Source organism: Morone saxatilis, unplaced genomic scaffold (assembly GCF_004916995.1).
Source record: "Morone saxatilis isolate NCDOM2014 unplaced genomic scaffold, NCSU_SB_2.0 Contig5, whole genome shotgun sequence".
NCBI lineage: Eukaryota > Metazoa > Chordata > Actinopteri > Moronidae > Morone > Morone saxatilis.
In genome coordinates, this window is record NW_023340095.1 from 18,845,205 (window position 1) to 18,861,394 (window position 16,190).

Below are 16,190 nucleotides of genomic sequence, written 5' to 3' on the forward strand. Positions count from 1 at the left end.
TATGCCCAGGGTGTGTGAGTATTTATATCATAAAGGTGCCAACACATCCTGGTTTTACAGGCTGACCATCGCTGGGGGGAGAAAGGAGGGGGACAAAGGGGGGTTATCCTGTAGCTCATTGTGGTAATTACTAGATCAGTGATGAATAAACCTTGATAAGCCTGTGACAAATTAGCTTACAACTAAGTCTTCTGTGGTGTGAAATTCTTATTCATTTTAAAATAATGTAGCTTTCTAATCATAGTAGGACATCTGCAAATGGAGCCTGCTGATTGCATGTTGGCTGCTGGTGTACAGTACGTTCAGGACCTGGACTACATTAAGATCGGGGGCATGGCAGAATGTAAGGTTTGTCCTATGCTAGCTCAGGGCACAGTAATAATTCCACTTGGCCCAGAGTTTTAAGCAGAGCATGCCTCAGTTATATTCAGTTCCACAGTCATTTTTCTTCCTTGTCACTTGTCTTATTGTCACCACTTTGCTTGTATTAAAAATTCACGGGTCACTTGTATGGCATTTAGTGCTTGTCTCCAGTGTACTGCACGCTTGTGCTAACTAGTCAATTGTGACCACTTTTCACAGCAGCAGCAATGCCTTGGGCGAACTGTGATTTCATAATGTTTATGGTGTCAGTGGCAAGCCTGACGGGAAAATGGTAATAACTCCGCTACTGATATGAATAATGAATGAACTCATATAATTTCATAAATCAGATGGGATGTACAGCATATGGAAATAAGCAGGCATGTGCCTGCCACTGGGTTCCACTGTTAAATAGAAGCACCACATTTTCAACCGCTTTTACTGCTATAATGCTGTATCCTGTATGATATAGCCCGCAGCATGCTATGGGAACACTGTCTACTGTACCATCACAGAGAAGCATTCAACAGAGTGCACAGAGGGAGTCCAACATTGACATTGTGCTGTAAGCAGGTCTGTCCTGAGGTGAACCATGTGTACACAGCTTTAGGTCCTCTCTGATGTAGGTGTTTCTCGGTCCGCCAGTGTCATGTTGCGAGGCCAACATCCCACTGTGTTTGTTCCACGTCAGTGTGCTGAGCGGAGTGTAGTACTACGGGAACATTCATTCATAAAGCTCACTTGCAAGCAAGCCAGTCTCCATACTAAATCATACATCTTTAAAATTAGGTTTTGTGTTTTTCTTCCTTCTATGTAATTTTTGCATCTTAAACTTTCACACAGTTCATATTTTGTCCACTGAAGTCTTTGAGAGTGAAATTCCTTAAAAGGTAAACAGAGTAAACATGTTTATTTATTGTACAATTATCCCCATTATCACTGAGCAACAAAAGCTCAATCCCTCAACAAAATAAGGGTGCTCAGGAAGTTAATATTCTGAGGTCTGGCTGGACCTGCTCATTAATTCAGTTAAATGAAGTGAGAGAGGGGGAATCAGAGTGAACCGAACAGGAAAAAAGCCCTTAAAACCATTTCCTGTGATTTGGGTAAAGTGCAGAAAAGTCAGAGGCTCGGTATTTGTCTTTCCTTCTCTTATCCTCTGCCTTTTCTCTCAATCTGAATGTGTACTCATCTTATCTTTCTCAGTTTGGTATTCCACAAAATTTTTTCTTCCTTTATAGCATTGCTCCTTCCCTCTCTCTTTCTGTTTCTCTCATGATTACTGGGTCAGTAACTTGGCGGCGGATTGGGTCAGGGGGCACAGTCTGGTTTTGTCCACCAGCTTTAGGCTCTGAAGGCTAATGCCTCCTGACACTCTCAGCTCCATCAGTCCCGGCCGCATCATTCTAGTAATGCAGAAGTCATCAGGGCCTGGGATTGCGTGAGGGCTCTCATCTGGAAACCCAAACAACCTTAACCTCATTGAATTCCTGTTGAAGAATGCAAAAATTAATGAATGGATTAAGTTGCTACTTTGTCTCATTGGATTACACCATGTTGTTTTGGATGGATGTGTTTTTTGGATAAATATCTCTAAATATTCCTATATAGTGATCTGGCAATGCAAAAAGAGATAAATACTCAAAACTATTTGCCAACGTTGAAGTCAATAAACATACAGTACTGAAAGTGTAGAGGGGATGTTGTAATTTATGTTCAAAGGCCAAAGTTTAATCTGGATTGTGTGGCCTTTTTAACTGGTGTGCTGGTCTTTTCCAACCATACTCCACTTCCTTTACAGGCACTCAACTGAATTGTTGCTTAACCTGCGCAGTGACCCTGCCACATGCTATCTGCATCCTTCCATCCTGGATCAACCACTACACTATTCCCCTTGTGGGCAAGGGTTTGCTCCGTGTCAACCAGAGCCACAGACTCGCAAAGGGAAATCCATAAACCTTGTGTTAGGGGAGAGAAAAAAAATCTGCACCAGTGCTTACTCATCTGTTAAAAACGGAGTGATCTGCAAAGTTTGTATGAGAGGGTTTTTGACGGTGCCCTGCTGCTTTGTCAGTGCAGCACATGCTGCAGGCACTGGCATCCCCTATTGCCTTCCAGGTCATTGGCCAGGCTCAGCGGGAGGTGGGCTTCTAGCCCCATGACATGTCCCTGATTCACAGCTGGATCTGTAACAAGGTATCATAGCAAATGAGTCGGTAAAACATCACTGGTTTGAAGAGCGTGAAAAATTGTCATGATATCATTTGTAATTCCTGATCTGGACTGCCGTCGGTAGGAGAAAGAGAGAGTAAGAGAGAGATCTGGTAATGAAGGGGTTTTATTCCTCTTTACCATCTCCACTGGTTTCGGCCCCCTCTCTTCCTCACCACCCCACAGCCTGACCCTCGAACTGATGCCTGAGGGGGGAGATCCGAGCTAATGTAAGGAGGCAATAATTAAACATCTTGTGATTCTTAACCAAGTGGCTCATAGGTGTTGCACTCTTAACATGAGAGCTTTATGACACATTGTCCTGTTCTTGAATGTGGTTTTTGCTCCTCATTACACATGACTCATGAGTAGTCGTGATGTGTCAGATTGGGCCTGTCCTGGTCTGTTGCGCTGATGTTTGGAGAGGTTGAACAGGGTAAGTTTGGAGTTGGTCAAATGGTTTCAGTTTCTCTGCATGTAATTCAGTGCATGATGTTTACAAAATAAATGGCAACAGACAGTTTAGTGTTACTTGTAATTTCATTATAAAAAACAATCTTTTAATAGCAGACAATATACTGTTTAATAATTGGTAACTGGTAGCTATTTTAAATTGCTATAGTTATATATAATTTTAAATAGCTACTTTTAAAAAAAGACACTCTTAAGATAAGATAAGATATTCCTTTAATAGTCCCACAATGTGGAAATTCCAATAATAATTCTCTTTTATAGAATAACTAAACATTTCTGGATATCAAAGGTTTTATTGCCAAATTATGTAATTGTCACTAACCAAAATCTTTTTTGTATACAGCATATTGGTCATACATGAGAAAAAAAACAAAACAGATAAAATCTTTTTTTGTAATAACATTAAATACGAAACATTATTTTAAAAATTACATAAACCACACTATGTATTTTGCAATAAAATTAGGCACATAAGCCCTTATGATCTTTAACCTTTCTGTGTTTAGAGTACAGTTAGCTGTGAGGCTGTGTGCAGGTTTGATGGATGCAAAGAATGGACAAACATCAGCTCCCTCTAAAACCACAATGGAGACCTTGGATCTAAATGTCATGGTTTCATAACGGATACACTGACATTTGTGTGATGGGATTTAGCCATGGGTTAATATAGCCATTGCTGGCACAGTGCATTGATGTCCATCTCACTCGGGCTGTGAAGTCTATCTCACCATTTTTTTTTTTGGTGGCCTCACAGAAGTTTCTTTCAAAGGGATGAATTGGATTCTATGCTGGTTAAAGCCAATTATTTTATCAGAAAAAAGACTGTTTGATATGTAGGTTTGTTTTATATGATGTTAATGTGCCTCAGGAGCTGTTCAGATCATTCTTTTTTGGTGAGTATTGGGTTGGGGGTGGGGGTTGTTGGTGAAGGCAGGCGATCAGCATTAAAATCAGAGCCATGTAAATCTAATCAATTATACAGTTTTTCAGATAAAATGTTGGTAAATCAAAACACATTTTCCAAAAGTCACAGTATAATGAGAAATTTAAATTGGAAACAGAAACCATTTGTTTATTATAAATGCCAGGGTGAGGTGGTGACTTGCCATCCATAAATTTCGTTATCCTTTCATATTCCTTTTATCTATGACTACAGCTTTGGCACTCATTCAAGATTTTAATGAACCCAGACTTCTGAGGCATCAAGGCCTAGTGATGCATTGTCCATTTGGATCAGGGAGTACAGAGGGGGACAAAGGGAAAAAGGTTTTGCCTTTGACATAATATTTTATATTCTATTGCCTTACAGGGGGGTCATTAGGTGATTGCAACATTTAACAACATAACAGATTGACAAGAATAAACACATATTCAGCATATATCTGGAATTAACAACCAGACTGATGATCTGTGTGTGTGTGTGTGCAAGTGGCAAGGGGTGACTTGAATCAAAAAATAATTTTCTCTGCTTTATGAGGATACAGAGAACCCCCCTGCTCTGGCGCGACCTGGTGTCGGCTGCTTTCTTGGGCTCAGAGGTTCCTAGGGGAGACCAGAATGGAAGTTGAGCATCTTGCTGTGATCCAAAGAAAGTGTGCCAAATGCTATCAAAACTGGATTAGTAGACAACAATTGTGTTCGATGAACGGAAGGGGGAGGGAAAGAAGTAGTTTCCAAGTAACCCATGGATGGAATTTTCCAACTCCATTGCATTTTTATCCCATGTAGGAATGGATGTGCACATAAGCCCCCTTTGTTTAAGGATAAAATCTATATAAAACAATCCATGTTTTCTTACCTAGACCATAGATGTACTGGAGAAGTAGCCACCAAAATAAGATGTATAAAAATCAATGATCTATTGTAGGTCAGGTTGTAAAGGTTTGTGAGCTAGTATTAAAACTCATGTTTCTGTTTTTCATGTGCTGCCATCCTTTGGGAGAGAGGGAAAAACATCTATTAAGAACAGCACGAGTCCAACAGAAATGCTCTGGAAAAAAAATAATGGCATATAGTCACACATTGTTACAGGTTCCTTATGTCTATCAGTTGTGAGCAGTTCTGAGCCTCAGGTGTTTGGGCCATGAATGTACACTTTCTGGTCTCTGCAAAAATGGGAAAACTAGAGTTCCTTTTAATGAGTATATACATATATATATATATATATATATATATATACATATAAACATTTCTTTTGTTATTATCTGCGATGTCAAGGCAGGTATTTTCCTACTGAAGCAAGACCAAGAGATGATCACCATGGACTTAGCCTTTTCCTCTATTTCTACTAAGGGTAATACTGCCACCAAACACATTTAGGTCTACAACCTTCCTAAAGTAAAGTATGTTCAGCAGCACATACACATTTAAATACACCCACAGGCCAATGGCTGTCTTCTGAATGCTGACATTTGGAGCAAATCCCCTGCTGACTTAATCACGGCAAATATTGCGTGTCATTTGTGCACCACACTTGGACCTGGCTGATGGTAGTGGTAGTAATTCACCACTGCTGTGAGAGAGAACTCCTGGGGTGACGTGCCTTGTGCTCAGATCTCTCCTCGCTCTTATTCCTCCCCTGTTTCTCTCCATTGCAAGCTTCAGTCTGCCTCTGTCCCTTCTGTCTCATAGAGCAGGACACAGGAGTTATTGTAGACAGACACCATCTGTGAGGCAAAGAATTGTGGGATGTAGCAAACACACAGGATATAACTGATTTAGATCATCTCTATTGACCAACTTTAACCTTCATTTTAACTCGTTTCTATTACTTCTTTCAAATTATATTGTAAAATAAATTACTTTTATCATAAATGTTTTTCTTTTCCAAATCTGTTTCGCCCCGCCCATTCCCACAACAGTACCATCCCACTACTGTTTACCTTCCCATGTGCTAAGAGTCCTCCAGAGCCCGCCCCTCGTCTATGCCGTAGCCAATCCCATAGCTCGGTCTTTACGAAGGAACTGCTTCGGCAGCCAATCGCTGCTCGCTCTTTCTGCGCGTCACCGAAGGAATCATGGCGGCGCACATGACCAGAGCTGTGAGACGACTTGTTCCACAGTAAGTCACTGTATGTTTTCTGTTTCTGCCTCTCCCAAAGGTGCTCTGTCTCTCTCTGCAGTCGGCAGCATTTAACGGCGCTCAGTTGGTGTCATAAGTGTTCATCAATTGGACGGTAGCTGCAGTTGCTGGACACAGAGATAGCTCTTGTTTTGTGCGCTGGGGAGAAGTACAGCATTTAACATTATATATGTGTGTGGATACTTGTTTGTTACGTCTCGAATGAGTTTATAAAGGCTGGACAATGTGCACAGAACGTCAGAAGATAAACCGTGCTGTGGTCCACTGTACTCCAGTGTCTCTGAATGAGGAGATCTAAACCTGCTGTTACTGATAGCAGTAACACACCGAGGCCAGGTAGTTGGACAGAGAGAAAGCTGAAAGGTGCTAAGCTGACTACTGGGGGAACTGGGGTATGAAACGGGGTGTAACTGTTAGCTTTTTATTCTTGGGATGTCACCTTGTATTGTGCAGGTTGTATGGTGTTACTGTGTTGCTGTTGCTGTACAGAGTGTATCTCATCCATTTAACTGATCTACTGTTGCACAGCCGCACTGCACTCTTGTGATGTTGAGGTAGGTAGGTGTTTAATATTCTGTTGTGTTTCCATCTAGCTTTCAGTGTATACTTTTTTGTCAACAAGGACGACGATGGAAAGAAGTATAAAGTTTTAAACATTCTTTTGACTTCATGTCTTGTTGCATTTGTCTTTTCAAGTATCAGATATTACTAACTAATCTGGTTGTGTCAGTCTACGGCAGTCTGTACTGATCAGGCTGTGCTACGGTGGTGGAGAGAGGTCAATGCACCACAGTGGAGAGGGATTAGTTGAGATGAGAGTTAGATGAGAAGAGCGATAGCACTCTTGTGCCTGTGCGAGCCACAATGGCATAGGCTGAAACCTGGCGAGATGGGTTCTCGCTTTTGATGGTCTTTGATCTTGCAAGTCCAGCTGCCTCGGTTAGGTTAGCCTAGCTTAGCATAAAGTCTAGAAGCAGGTGAAACTCGAAAAACTCGAAACACGAATCAAGCTTGTTTAATCCATTCACAAACAAGGTCAAACTTTTCTTTTCCATCCGCACAGCACTGCCCAGCTGAGCATCTTGGGCTGTAGTGCTGGTTGCCTGGCAACCTCACTGTGATGATGTGCAGACTCCAGGAAGTCACTGAATCTGAATGGATGATATAATATTACTAAAGAAACTGGTGACACCTTTTGATAGCATTTCACTGATTACAGTTACTGATTAGTAGTACTTTATACTTTCCAATACCCTTGCTGATATAAAAGGAACTGTCCTTTTCAAAGTGGTACATTAAAAAAAACTGTATTCATCAGATTAACATCTTTTTGACAGACAAATACACAGTGGTGTGCATTTGAATTCCTCTATTGTCATAGTTTGGTTATGATCATATTTCAGAAAGTACTGTCAGTCTCTTTAGTTTATACACCCAGTGCAACCACAGGCTTTCTGCTCTGGTGGCTAATGAGCAGCTTCACGGCCCTCAGTGAAGCTGAGCCACTTGCTTAAGAGCTTGTAGGTCGAGCATTTGTTGTTGAGTCCTTCTCATTCACTCTCCACACCCACAAATTTCCAGTCATCTAAACTGGAAACATTGTGGTCACAGTCTTTCCTATCAGCAATATATTATATTTAGGTAACAACAGCCACCAAGTGAATATTTTTGTTGCTATATTAATTGAATTGATAAAACATAATGGAATTATGATAATAATGTTATTGGTTTCGCTTACGCATGTGTGACTTTGGGCCAAAGCCAAGATTAAACCAGTTCAATAATTGTGCCACATGGGGTCAATTACACGGGTTAATTCTATAACTTGAAGCAAAGGTCAGTGATGTACTTACATTGCAGGCAGTATAGCTGTTAGTGGCATCATGTAGTTTCACATTATAAATAATACAATTGCATGTCTATATGTGTACTGTTTTGTGAATTAGGTAATTGTTTCATTCATCTTTCTTTATTTTCCATCATTGTAAATTAATAAATGAATCCAGCAAATGAAATACACATCTGACAACTCGAAGTACATCACATTGGTGCGCCATTCTATAGCAAGAGTAAAAGTATAAAGCCAGCTCTGTAAGGCTGCACTGAGGCCCAGCAGTGCCCAAAGCTAACTTAGGCATGCTAATGTGCTCACAGTGACAATGTTAACCTGCTGATGTTTAGCAGGTGTACATGCAGTTGTTCACCATCTAAGGTTAGCAAATTAGCACTAAACACAAAGTACAGTTTGGACTTATGGGAATAATAATATGGTCATAAACCAAAGTACAGAACAAATAGAACATTTTGACCTGATGGTGGCGCTAGATGAACAGAGATTAACAAGGTTATTTTAGTTCATCGACGCAGCTAACATGGCTATAATATTCAATCAATTAATCAATCAGACTTTATTTGTATTGCACNNAGAGAGAGAGAGAGAGCAAGAGGAGTATGGTTCAGTGTTGTGGTTTTATTGGTGCTCTTAAACTTTTACACACACATGCATGCATGCATTCAAGCACACACACACACACACACACACATACACACATATAGAGTACAGTAATGGATGTTTTTTAAACAATAAAACACTAAATAAAAACACAAACTGAGGAAACACGATCTCATCAAGTTGCAATGATGAAACATTCCGGTATTGATATAAAACATGACAAACAAGGGCCAAATACAGTGTGGGATGTTAAGGGATGGTTACTTTAATGGTATGTGTCAATTGAGCCAAACATAGTTCAGTTATATGGGTTGAATCTGGAACTTGAAGCAAAGGTCAGTGATGTACTTAAATTGCGGAGAGTGAATCTGTTAGTGGGGTCATGTGGTTCACATTATAAATAAAACAATCTGTATGTCTGTTTACTATTTTGTGAATCATTTAATTGTTTCAATCATCTTAAGGGCTAGTTACTGTAACGGTATGTCTCCTATCATCAAATGCAGGATCCAGTGTTTTTTTCCTCTGCTGCTTTGATTTTGACCATTCTTTCTAAAATGTGTTGCTTCTAAGTCCCCTAACGTTGAAGGAGTATTACATCATGAGGTTCAGTGACAGATGGTTAGCAGTCAAAGTTCCCTAGTGCTCTTATACCTTTTGTAAATTGTCATGCAAGTCTCATAGGGAGGTATAATGAGAAACTTCAAACAGTTTGAATGTCATTTACAAAGAACTTAAGTGGGTTTAATATTCTAGTAATGTGTCTGTGTTGGTCAGCTACATTGTGACATGTGGCTCTAATTCAAGGTGCATGAATTTCCAGAGGCACAAAGCTGATGATCCTGCCAAATTAGAGGGTGAAGTGACTGTCACGCCAGTCTGGTGTTGTGTGTGTGTGCGCGCGCGTGTTTGCACTTGTTTTGTGCTTGTGGTGATTTCCAGATAAGAAATAAAATATTCTTTCTCTCAATAATCCCTCTTTTAATTTATCATCTCCTATTTTTCTTCTAATATTTTAAATTGCTTTATAAAGTGAAAGTGTCTGTCTGGATTTCTATGATATGTGATGTGTAGACTTGCATAAGCATAAAAAAGTCTACATTCCTTCATATTGAATTTGGGCGGGTGTTTCTGGGCAGGAAGCAGGACCTACATGGTTAAATGCAGCCCTCTCAGATGGCTGGAACTAGGAGAGGAATGTGTGTGCTTGTTTTATGGACAGCCTAGAGCCCTCGCCCTGGCATTGGCGGCAGACTGCTCTTTGTCACAAACACCCTCGTGTCAAAGATGCAACAGCATCCTGGAGGAAGCATTGACTGCCGCTATGAAGTCGACAAGTGATGAAAGTAGCCTAGAGGTTGTCAATTAAGAGAGCCAAGGCCTGGACCTTATAAGTTAATGGGCAGTTTCCCCTCTCAGGGCCTGCTAGAGCTTTATAGCACAGCTTATAAAAACCCCAAGTGTAATGCACCCCTATAACGTTTTCAATTAAGAGAAGGGGCATAAAGCAGTGCAGACACTTGGCAGTCATGCTAGAATGTTTATAAAGTGGCATTTGGCATAAATTGGGAGGGGAATTTTCAATTGCCCCAGTTGTTTTAAAGCAGCAGCTACTGTGCGGGTTTTATTTTGATGGCACTTCATGCTGACTGGAAGCATTACAGACTTCCTGGTGTCTTCCCATTACCAGTTCCTTTAGCTTGGTCATATGGACGCACAGCCTGAAGTTTAACAGCCCCATCTTCTCAGTTGTAAAAGAGATTAGGAACAAGACAAGACCGAATTTTAATATACACTTGTAATAATATTGACTCTAAATATTTGCACAAAGTGTCATTATAAAGGCATTAGTAATTTCATAGTAAATTGGCTCATTTTAATTCAAAACTGTCAAGGAATTTAAATTGAATGCAATTAAATAAAATGAAAATAAACTGAGCAGATTATTGTTTGTAAAAATATTTAGCACTTGTACATCATGTAATGCGATTAGAAATGAGCAGTAATTCGAAATGCTCAAAGAAAATCCCCTCACTCATCTGGTATCTTCTGTGGCCGAGCTAGCTTCGGCTTCCGGTAGAAAAATAAATGAGTGTTGAATAAACACCAGTGTGTTGACACCTCCTTTCCTCATTGATTGGTGGTGGAAGCTGAGCTTGAGGTGTGTGGCCATAATCCAATCAAGCAAGAAAACAACCATGGGGACTGTGTAAGCAAATTCTCAAGTTAGGGAGGGGGAGCAGGATGGCCGATGCCTTTCCCGAACTATTTAATGGTTTATCTAATCTTTTTTTACTGGACACATTCTTGGCCATGGCCTCACAGTACCTAACTTTGCCTGAAATCTTTGTTTTTGAAAAATACGTGAGCCACTTTTAAAAGCATACCCTTCTCTTTTTCTCTTGTTTTGTCAAGCTGATTCAAACTACAAAATACAGGATGGGGTTTAAGTAAAGTAAATCTACACCACAACATCACTGCCTGTGGATGTAATCGCCAGCGCCTAGAGACATTGTTTTTTTTTTTTTTGAGCCAATGAATCAATAAATCGCTCTATTACCTATTGCCTTTGAAATTTGTTACAGAGCATTAAGTAACACATGTTGCTGTGTGAAAACAAAGCTCTGGCGGCTGGCTTGGTGACCAGCTGAGTAAACGTGGTTGAGGGAGCAGTGTGGGATGGCAGAGAAGAGAGGCCTACACTTGTCCCAGCGCGGACCAAGGTGGATCCATGCGGCCAACAGATGGATATGTTACCCTGTATCCCCGAAGAAAAAAAAAAAAAAAAAAAGAAAAAAAAAAAAAAAAAAAAAACCCAAACCAAAACAAGTGTCTTTGCTTTAGCACTGAAGCCTTTGATCAACAGCACATCTTTGGCTTCAGTGTAGGACTTCTTTGGACCCCAGAGCGCACATGGAATCGCATCTGTATAAACACGGCCGGGGAGGAATGTGTGAACAATGCAACAAAAGAATTTTGTTCTAGAAACGTGGGGTGGACTTGGCTAACGAGTGGTTTATGTGGTTAAGAGTTTGACCGTGGTGGTCGGATTGAATGAGAAGCTGGGGAAATAGTCTCTGTTTATAATGATAACACGAGTGTGAAACTTGTGTTTTTGCTTTTTACTGATGCGAGCCAATACAAGTGCCTTGCTCAAATGATCCATTTCAAGACTTGTGTGGGGTGTCAACATTTTTGACAAAGCCATGTATAGATAAAGATAACTAATGGTATTTTTTGTTATACTCCATTTTAATCAAATGGCAATAGGCTGTATTTTTTCCACACACACTGCTACAAAAGACATTATTGTTGTCCAAACTACTTGTCTTTTTATCTGTTTACATGTTATGGTCACAATCTGTTTGGTCGTTTAATAGCGATCAAATAATTTTAAATATTACTCACAGACCTCCTTAGAGAGGCCACCAAATTTGCTCTTGACAAGTTTTAGCCTGTGTTGATTTATTTATTGAACTGTATTAAAGCATTTACTGTAGGCATGACTAACAATTTCTAATAAAGAGTGTTGGGCTGGTACAGTTTAGCCCATGTAGCATTAATTGGGTAGCAGTCATAGTTGTGTGTGGGCAGGATATTGCTTCCAGATTTGGAGTCAGCTCCACTGTTTAAAGGCCAACGGGGTTGTTTTGGCTATTAAATAGATACAGATTTGGGTTCAATTTACACATTTGCATCACTTGGATCATTTCTGTCAGTTATATGGGGAAACTGTGTCTTGTCCTGTCCCTTTTTTTCCTTCTCTGCCACGATGGTGTTTTGGTCTTCTCACGGCACTGAGGTTGGCTCATTGCCATGGTGATGGTCGGCTAGTTCCAGGGCGATGAGGTGTAATTTACCCAGCATTTCCTGCCTGATACACAGCACCCTAATGAGTAAGAGACCTGCTTTTATAGCAGAGTGTTTGTTAACCAGGCACAGCAAGGGGGTTGTGTGTGTGTTTGTGTGTTTCTCTGTGTGTATGTGTGTGTGGTTCTCTGTGCCATTCTGCCATAACATGTTTGTTTAAGCATATGTACACCTATAGGTGGGACTATCTGTGATAGTGCATGGGTCCATGGTGTGGCCACATAGCTGCAGTTCTTGGTGTAACCCCTCGGTGTCAGTGTTGACAGTGTGCTTTGTGTGATGAAGACTTTCAGAGCAGCCTGTGATGTTTGTTCTTGTACTAACTGAAGTTTCATCTCACAAATTTCCCTCATTAAATAGTCCCACATTGTCGCTGAGAACCATCCAGGAAACTTCATTTGGAATATCAATGAGCTTTTTTTTTCCTCTTGTGAGGCACATTTTTAGAAAAAAAAAAGAATCAGTAGTTTGTGTCTTCAGCAGTAGTAAACTAGTAGCAATTTTAGTTGAAAAATTAAGTATTATTACAGTAAACTAAATTGAACTCAACAGAAATAAAAGTGAGGCAGAAAGGCTAAAAATTACTTTAATTACTTTGAATGTTTGAAGTTGTTTGACAGAAAATCAATGGGTCATTTGTTTAGGACTTGATGGTCAATGAATAAATACATATTCATCAGCTACAGCCCTTATTGGCTGTATTATTGGCTATTTTATAATATATTTTATAATATTCTTATTTTGTGATTCTTGTATTGTACTTTTACACTTCTGTACTTTTTGCACTACATTCCCCTATACTGCTGTGTCTGACTTGAATTTCTCCTACGGGGGATCAATAAAGGAACATCTTATCTTATCCTCAGTATCTGTTGTAATCAGGCTACTGTATATAATTACTGCGGTCAAAAACATAGTTGTAATTTGATGTGCAAACAATACGTGTATTGTATTCCGTGTTCTCTAAGTCATTAAGTCCATCAGCCCTTAGGAGAAATCTAATATATCTATAGTTTTATAGTGTAATTGATCTTGATCTTACGTATTGCTCCACTGACTCCACAGTTTATTGCAGCTTCTGCACAGTAAGAAAACTTCTCTCATGGATCAATCCATATTGAACAGCTGTATGGTCATTACCACGCACAACCCTCCACTGACAAGAGGACAACTGTGATTAGACTGTCTCTCTTTGTATATGTATTTAAAAAAAGGGGGAAAAAAATCATATTTCTGTTATATCTGTGCCTGCAGAGAAGAGTTGACTGATTTCTTTCGGGGTTTTTTTGCCATATTTGGAAGTGACTTATAACTTCCCATCACATCACTGGCACAAGTTGCAGACAGGCAGCCTCCTGTTAGCACAGTACTTCATTAGAACCAGGTTTCAGTGGTACCACACACATTCAAACAGCAGGGTCATCTCCCTAGCATCAAAGGAGATTTCATACAAAGGGTTGTCTATGTCTGTCTTCCCATCAGTGTCTGCTAATGATGCGTGCTGCACACGTTTTTAACATTGACACCCTCCGCTCCCTATCACTCATTCACACTCTCAATCTTTGCTTCCATTTCTTCCTCTCTCCTCTCTCTCTCTCCCTCCACCATTCGTGGTGTTTGTTTGGCTGCTGGGTTTTGTTTGTTTATTGTTTCCAGATGGCAGACGCAGACTTCATTTGTGTGGCTTTCAAGTTCCCAGAGAGCTTTTTACTGCCTTGGCTCAAGCGCTTATCCTGTTTCCTCTAGCCGGGCTTTATGATGGGCCCTTTATACGTAGCAACTGGAAACAACTGTCACTACCAGTCTGCGTCGGGGAAAGCAGGAGAAAGCCCAAAGAAAGTGTGTCTTTTTCTGCGCGCCCTCCATCTGAACATCTTCATTAGCGACAGTCGATCCACAGATGAGGACAGCGTTTCTTTTCCCCGAGGCTGAACTTAACTGGCTTCACAGGACGAGAGAATACACTTGATTGTGTTCTCTACTCCAAACTTCAACTGTATCATCAGCAGTCCCACAGAGAAATAGGATACAATGTGCAAAACAAATTCTTTGTTGACATGGCGGTTAGGCAGCGTGCTCACAGTAGTAATGAAGCTGGTAGTGTATTTTATTTTTATTTTTTTCAGGACCTTGCTGAGTCTAGTCTGGGCATCATTAAGCGCTGTGACATCACTTATTTACAGGAACCCAGGAGGGCGACTTGCCCAGTAAATGTGGGGGAGGACCAGTGCATGTCTTTACTCATCGGATGCGGTTTTAAGACGGAGCAGTAATCAAAGCTCTCAGCTATATAAAACCCACCCCTTCTCCTTAAGGAGGCCTTTTCTCCTGGCTGCTGCTGAATGAGTGATTACCCTGGCATTCCAACCTGCCTAATCCCATTTTTAGCAGTGATTTAACACAGAATAGCAGTGGCTAAGGCATTGACCTGCCCCCCCCCTCCAAAAAAAAAAAAAAAAAGTAGTCACTGGAAGCAAATCAACCTTTTTGGCTTCATATTTCTGGAATATATTAACAAATAAGTTGACAGAGCAGACACTTTCTTTCATGGGAGGATGCTGGGAAGCTAGCTGTGTCACTGTCCCATTCTCCAGGAACTGATATTCATAGTATGTGTCTCAGATGATGTCTGCTCTAATCACAAGATAATTATGTCCCTGTTAGGGTCTATGGTCTATCAGTGACAGAGGTGCCGCATCAAAACCAGAAAAACTTTACTAATCCCTGGGGGGAGATTGGTTATAGATACATACAACCACACAGTATGTTGGGAAGTCATCATACTAACCTACTCGTGACCCGGTACAAGGGGAACCGAGCTGAAGTGTGAGGGGATCTGACTTTAATGTTCACGTAATCAGTAGTGTTTGTGTTTTACCACCACTGAGCGCCTGGCTGGCCGGCTAATCTCATCAGAGTTTGGGCTCTGGTGTTGGGGTGAGGGAGAGGACAGCCTAGCATGACCCATATCTCCGTGCCAGGACGGCCACAACGCTCCGACGCTACGGTGCAGTTCCATCAGAGTTTACTACGGGGCCCTCTGCCAGGGTGTTTACTACTGAACTGTCTGGCACAACAAGATAATGCCTGAGCTAATGCCCTCTAAGGACACAGCCACTCTCACTAAGAAGGGTCTGCTCTTTTTCATCATGCCAGACTCTTTGCAACTACATAATAACATCGTGGCGTAATAATGGGGTATACACTGGGTTTACATTAGAACAGGTTCATAGTGTTAATAGGTAGCAATATTTGGCCCCCCTAATGCATGCACGGTGGGGTGGACAAAATAAGTACTGTCGGAACAAAATGGGGAGCGTGAGATAGAAGCAGGAGAAGGACAACAGGTAGCTCGTGGTGAAATTTGATAAAATATTCTGTTTTTCTTTCTTTCTTCAGAAAATAATCTGCTTGGAATGTCTCGTTCATGTTGCATCTCTTCTCTTTTTTGGCAGTCCACAAAAACGTATGCCTTGATTTTTATGCGCAGTCAATGGCTTTTTGATTTTTTACAGTTTTACTTGTGTTGCACTGTTTGTCTTCCATGTGGATCCACGTTGGCATATGCTGACTTATGACCGTTGAGTAAAAGGTGCAGCTGTGTGTGCAGCGGCATCATACCCTGGCTTTAAATAATCCAGTCCAGAGTTGGATCAGCGTCTGACATTATGAACGGAGACAGAACATTATAAGCTTCTCAAAGTCAAATTTTACTTTCAAATGATTAAATTTACTTTT

The 16,190-nt window shown here is 40.7% G+C and overlaps 1 protein-coding gene across 1 annotated transcript in view; it reads left to right on the forward strand.

Annotated features, from left to right (window-relative positions):
• Positions 1 to 6,035: 6,035 nt before the first annotated feature.
• clybl (citrate lyase beta like) overlaps positions 6,036 to 16,190 on the forward strand; it is a gene marked incomplete at its 3' end in the record, with an annotated part of 53,091 nt that continues 42,936 nt past the window's right edge. Inside the window, 1 exon segment of the mRNA XM_035677306.1 lies at positions 6,036 to 6,109. Within this exon segment, the coding sequence (XP_035533199.1) occupies positions 6,066 to 6,109 (44 nt within the window).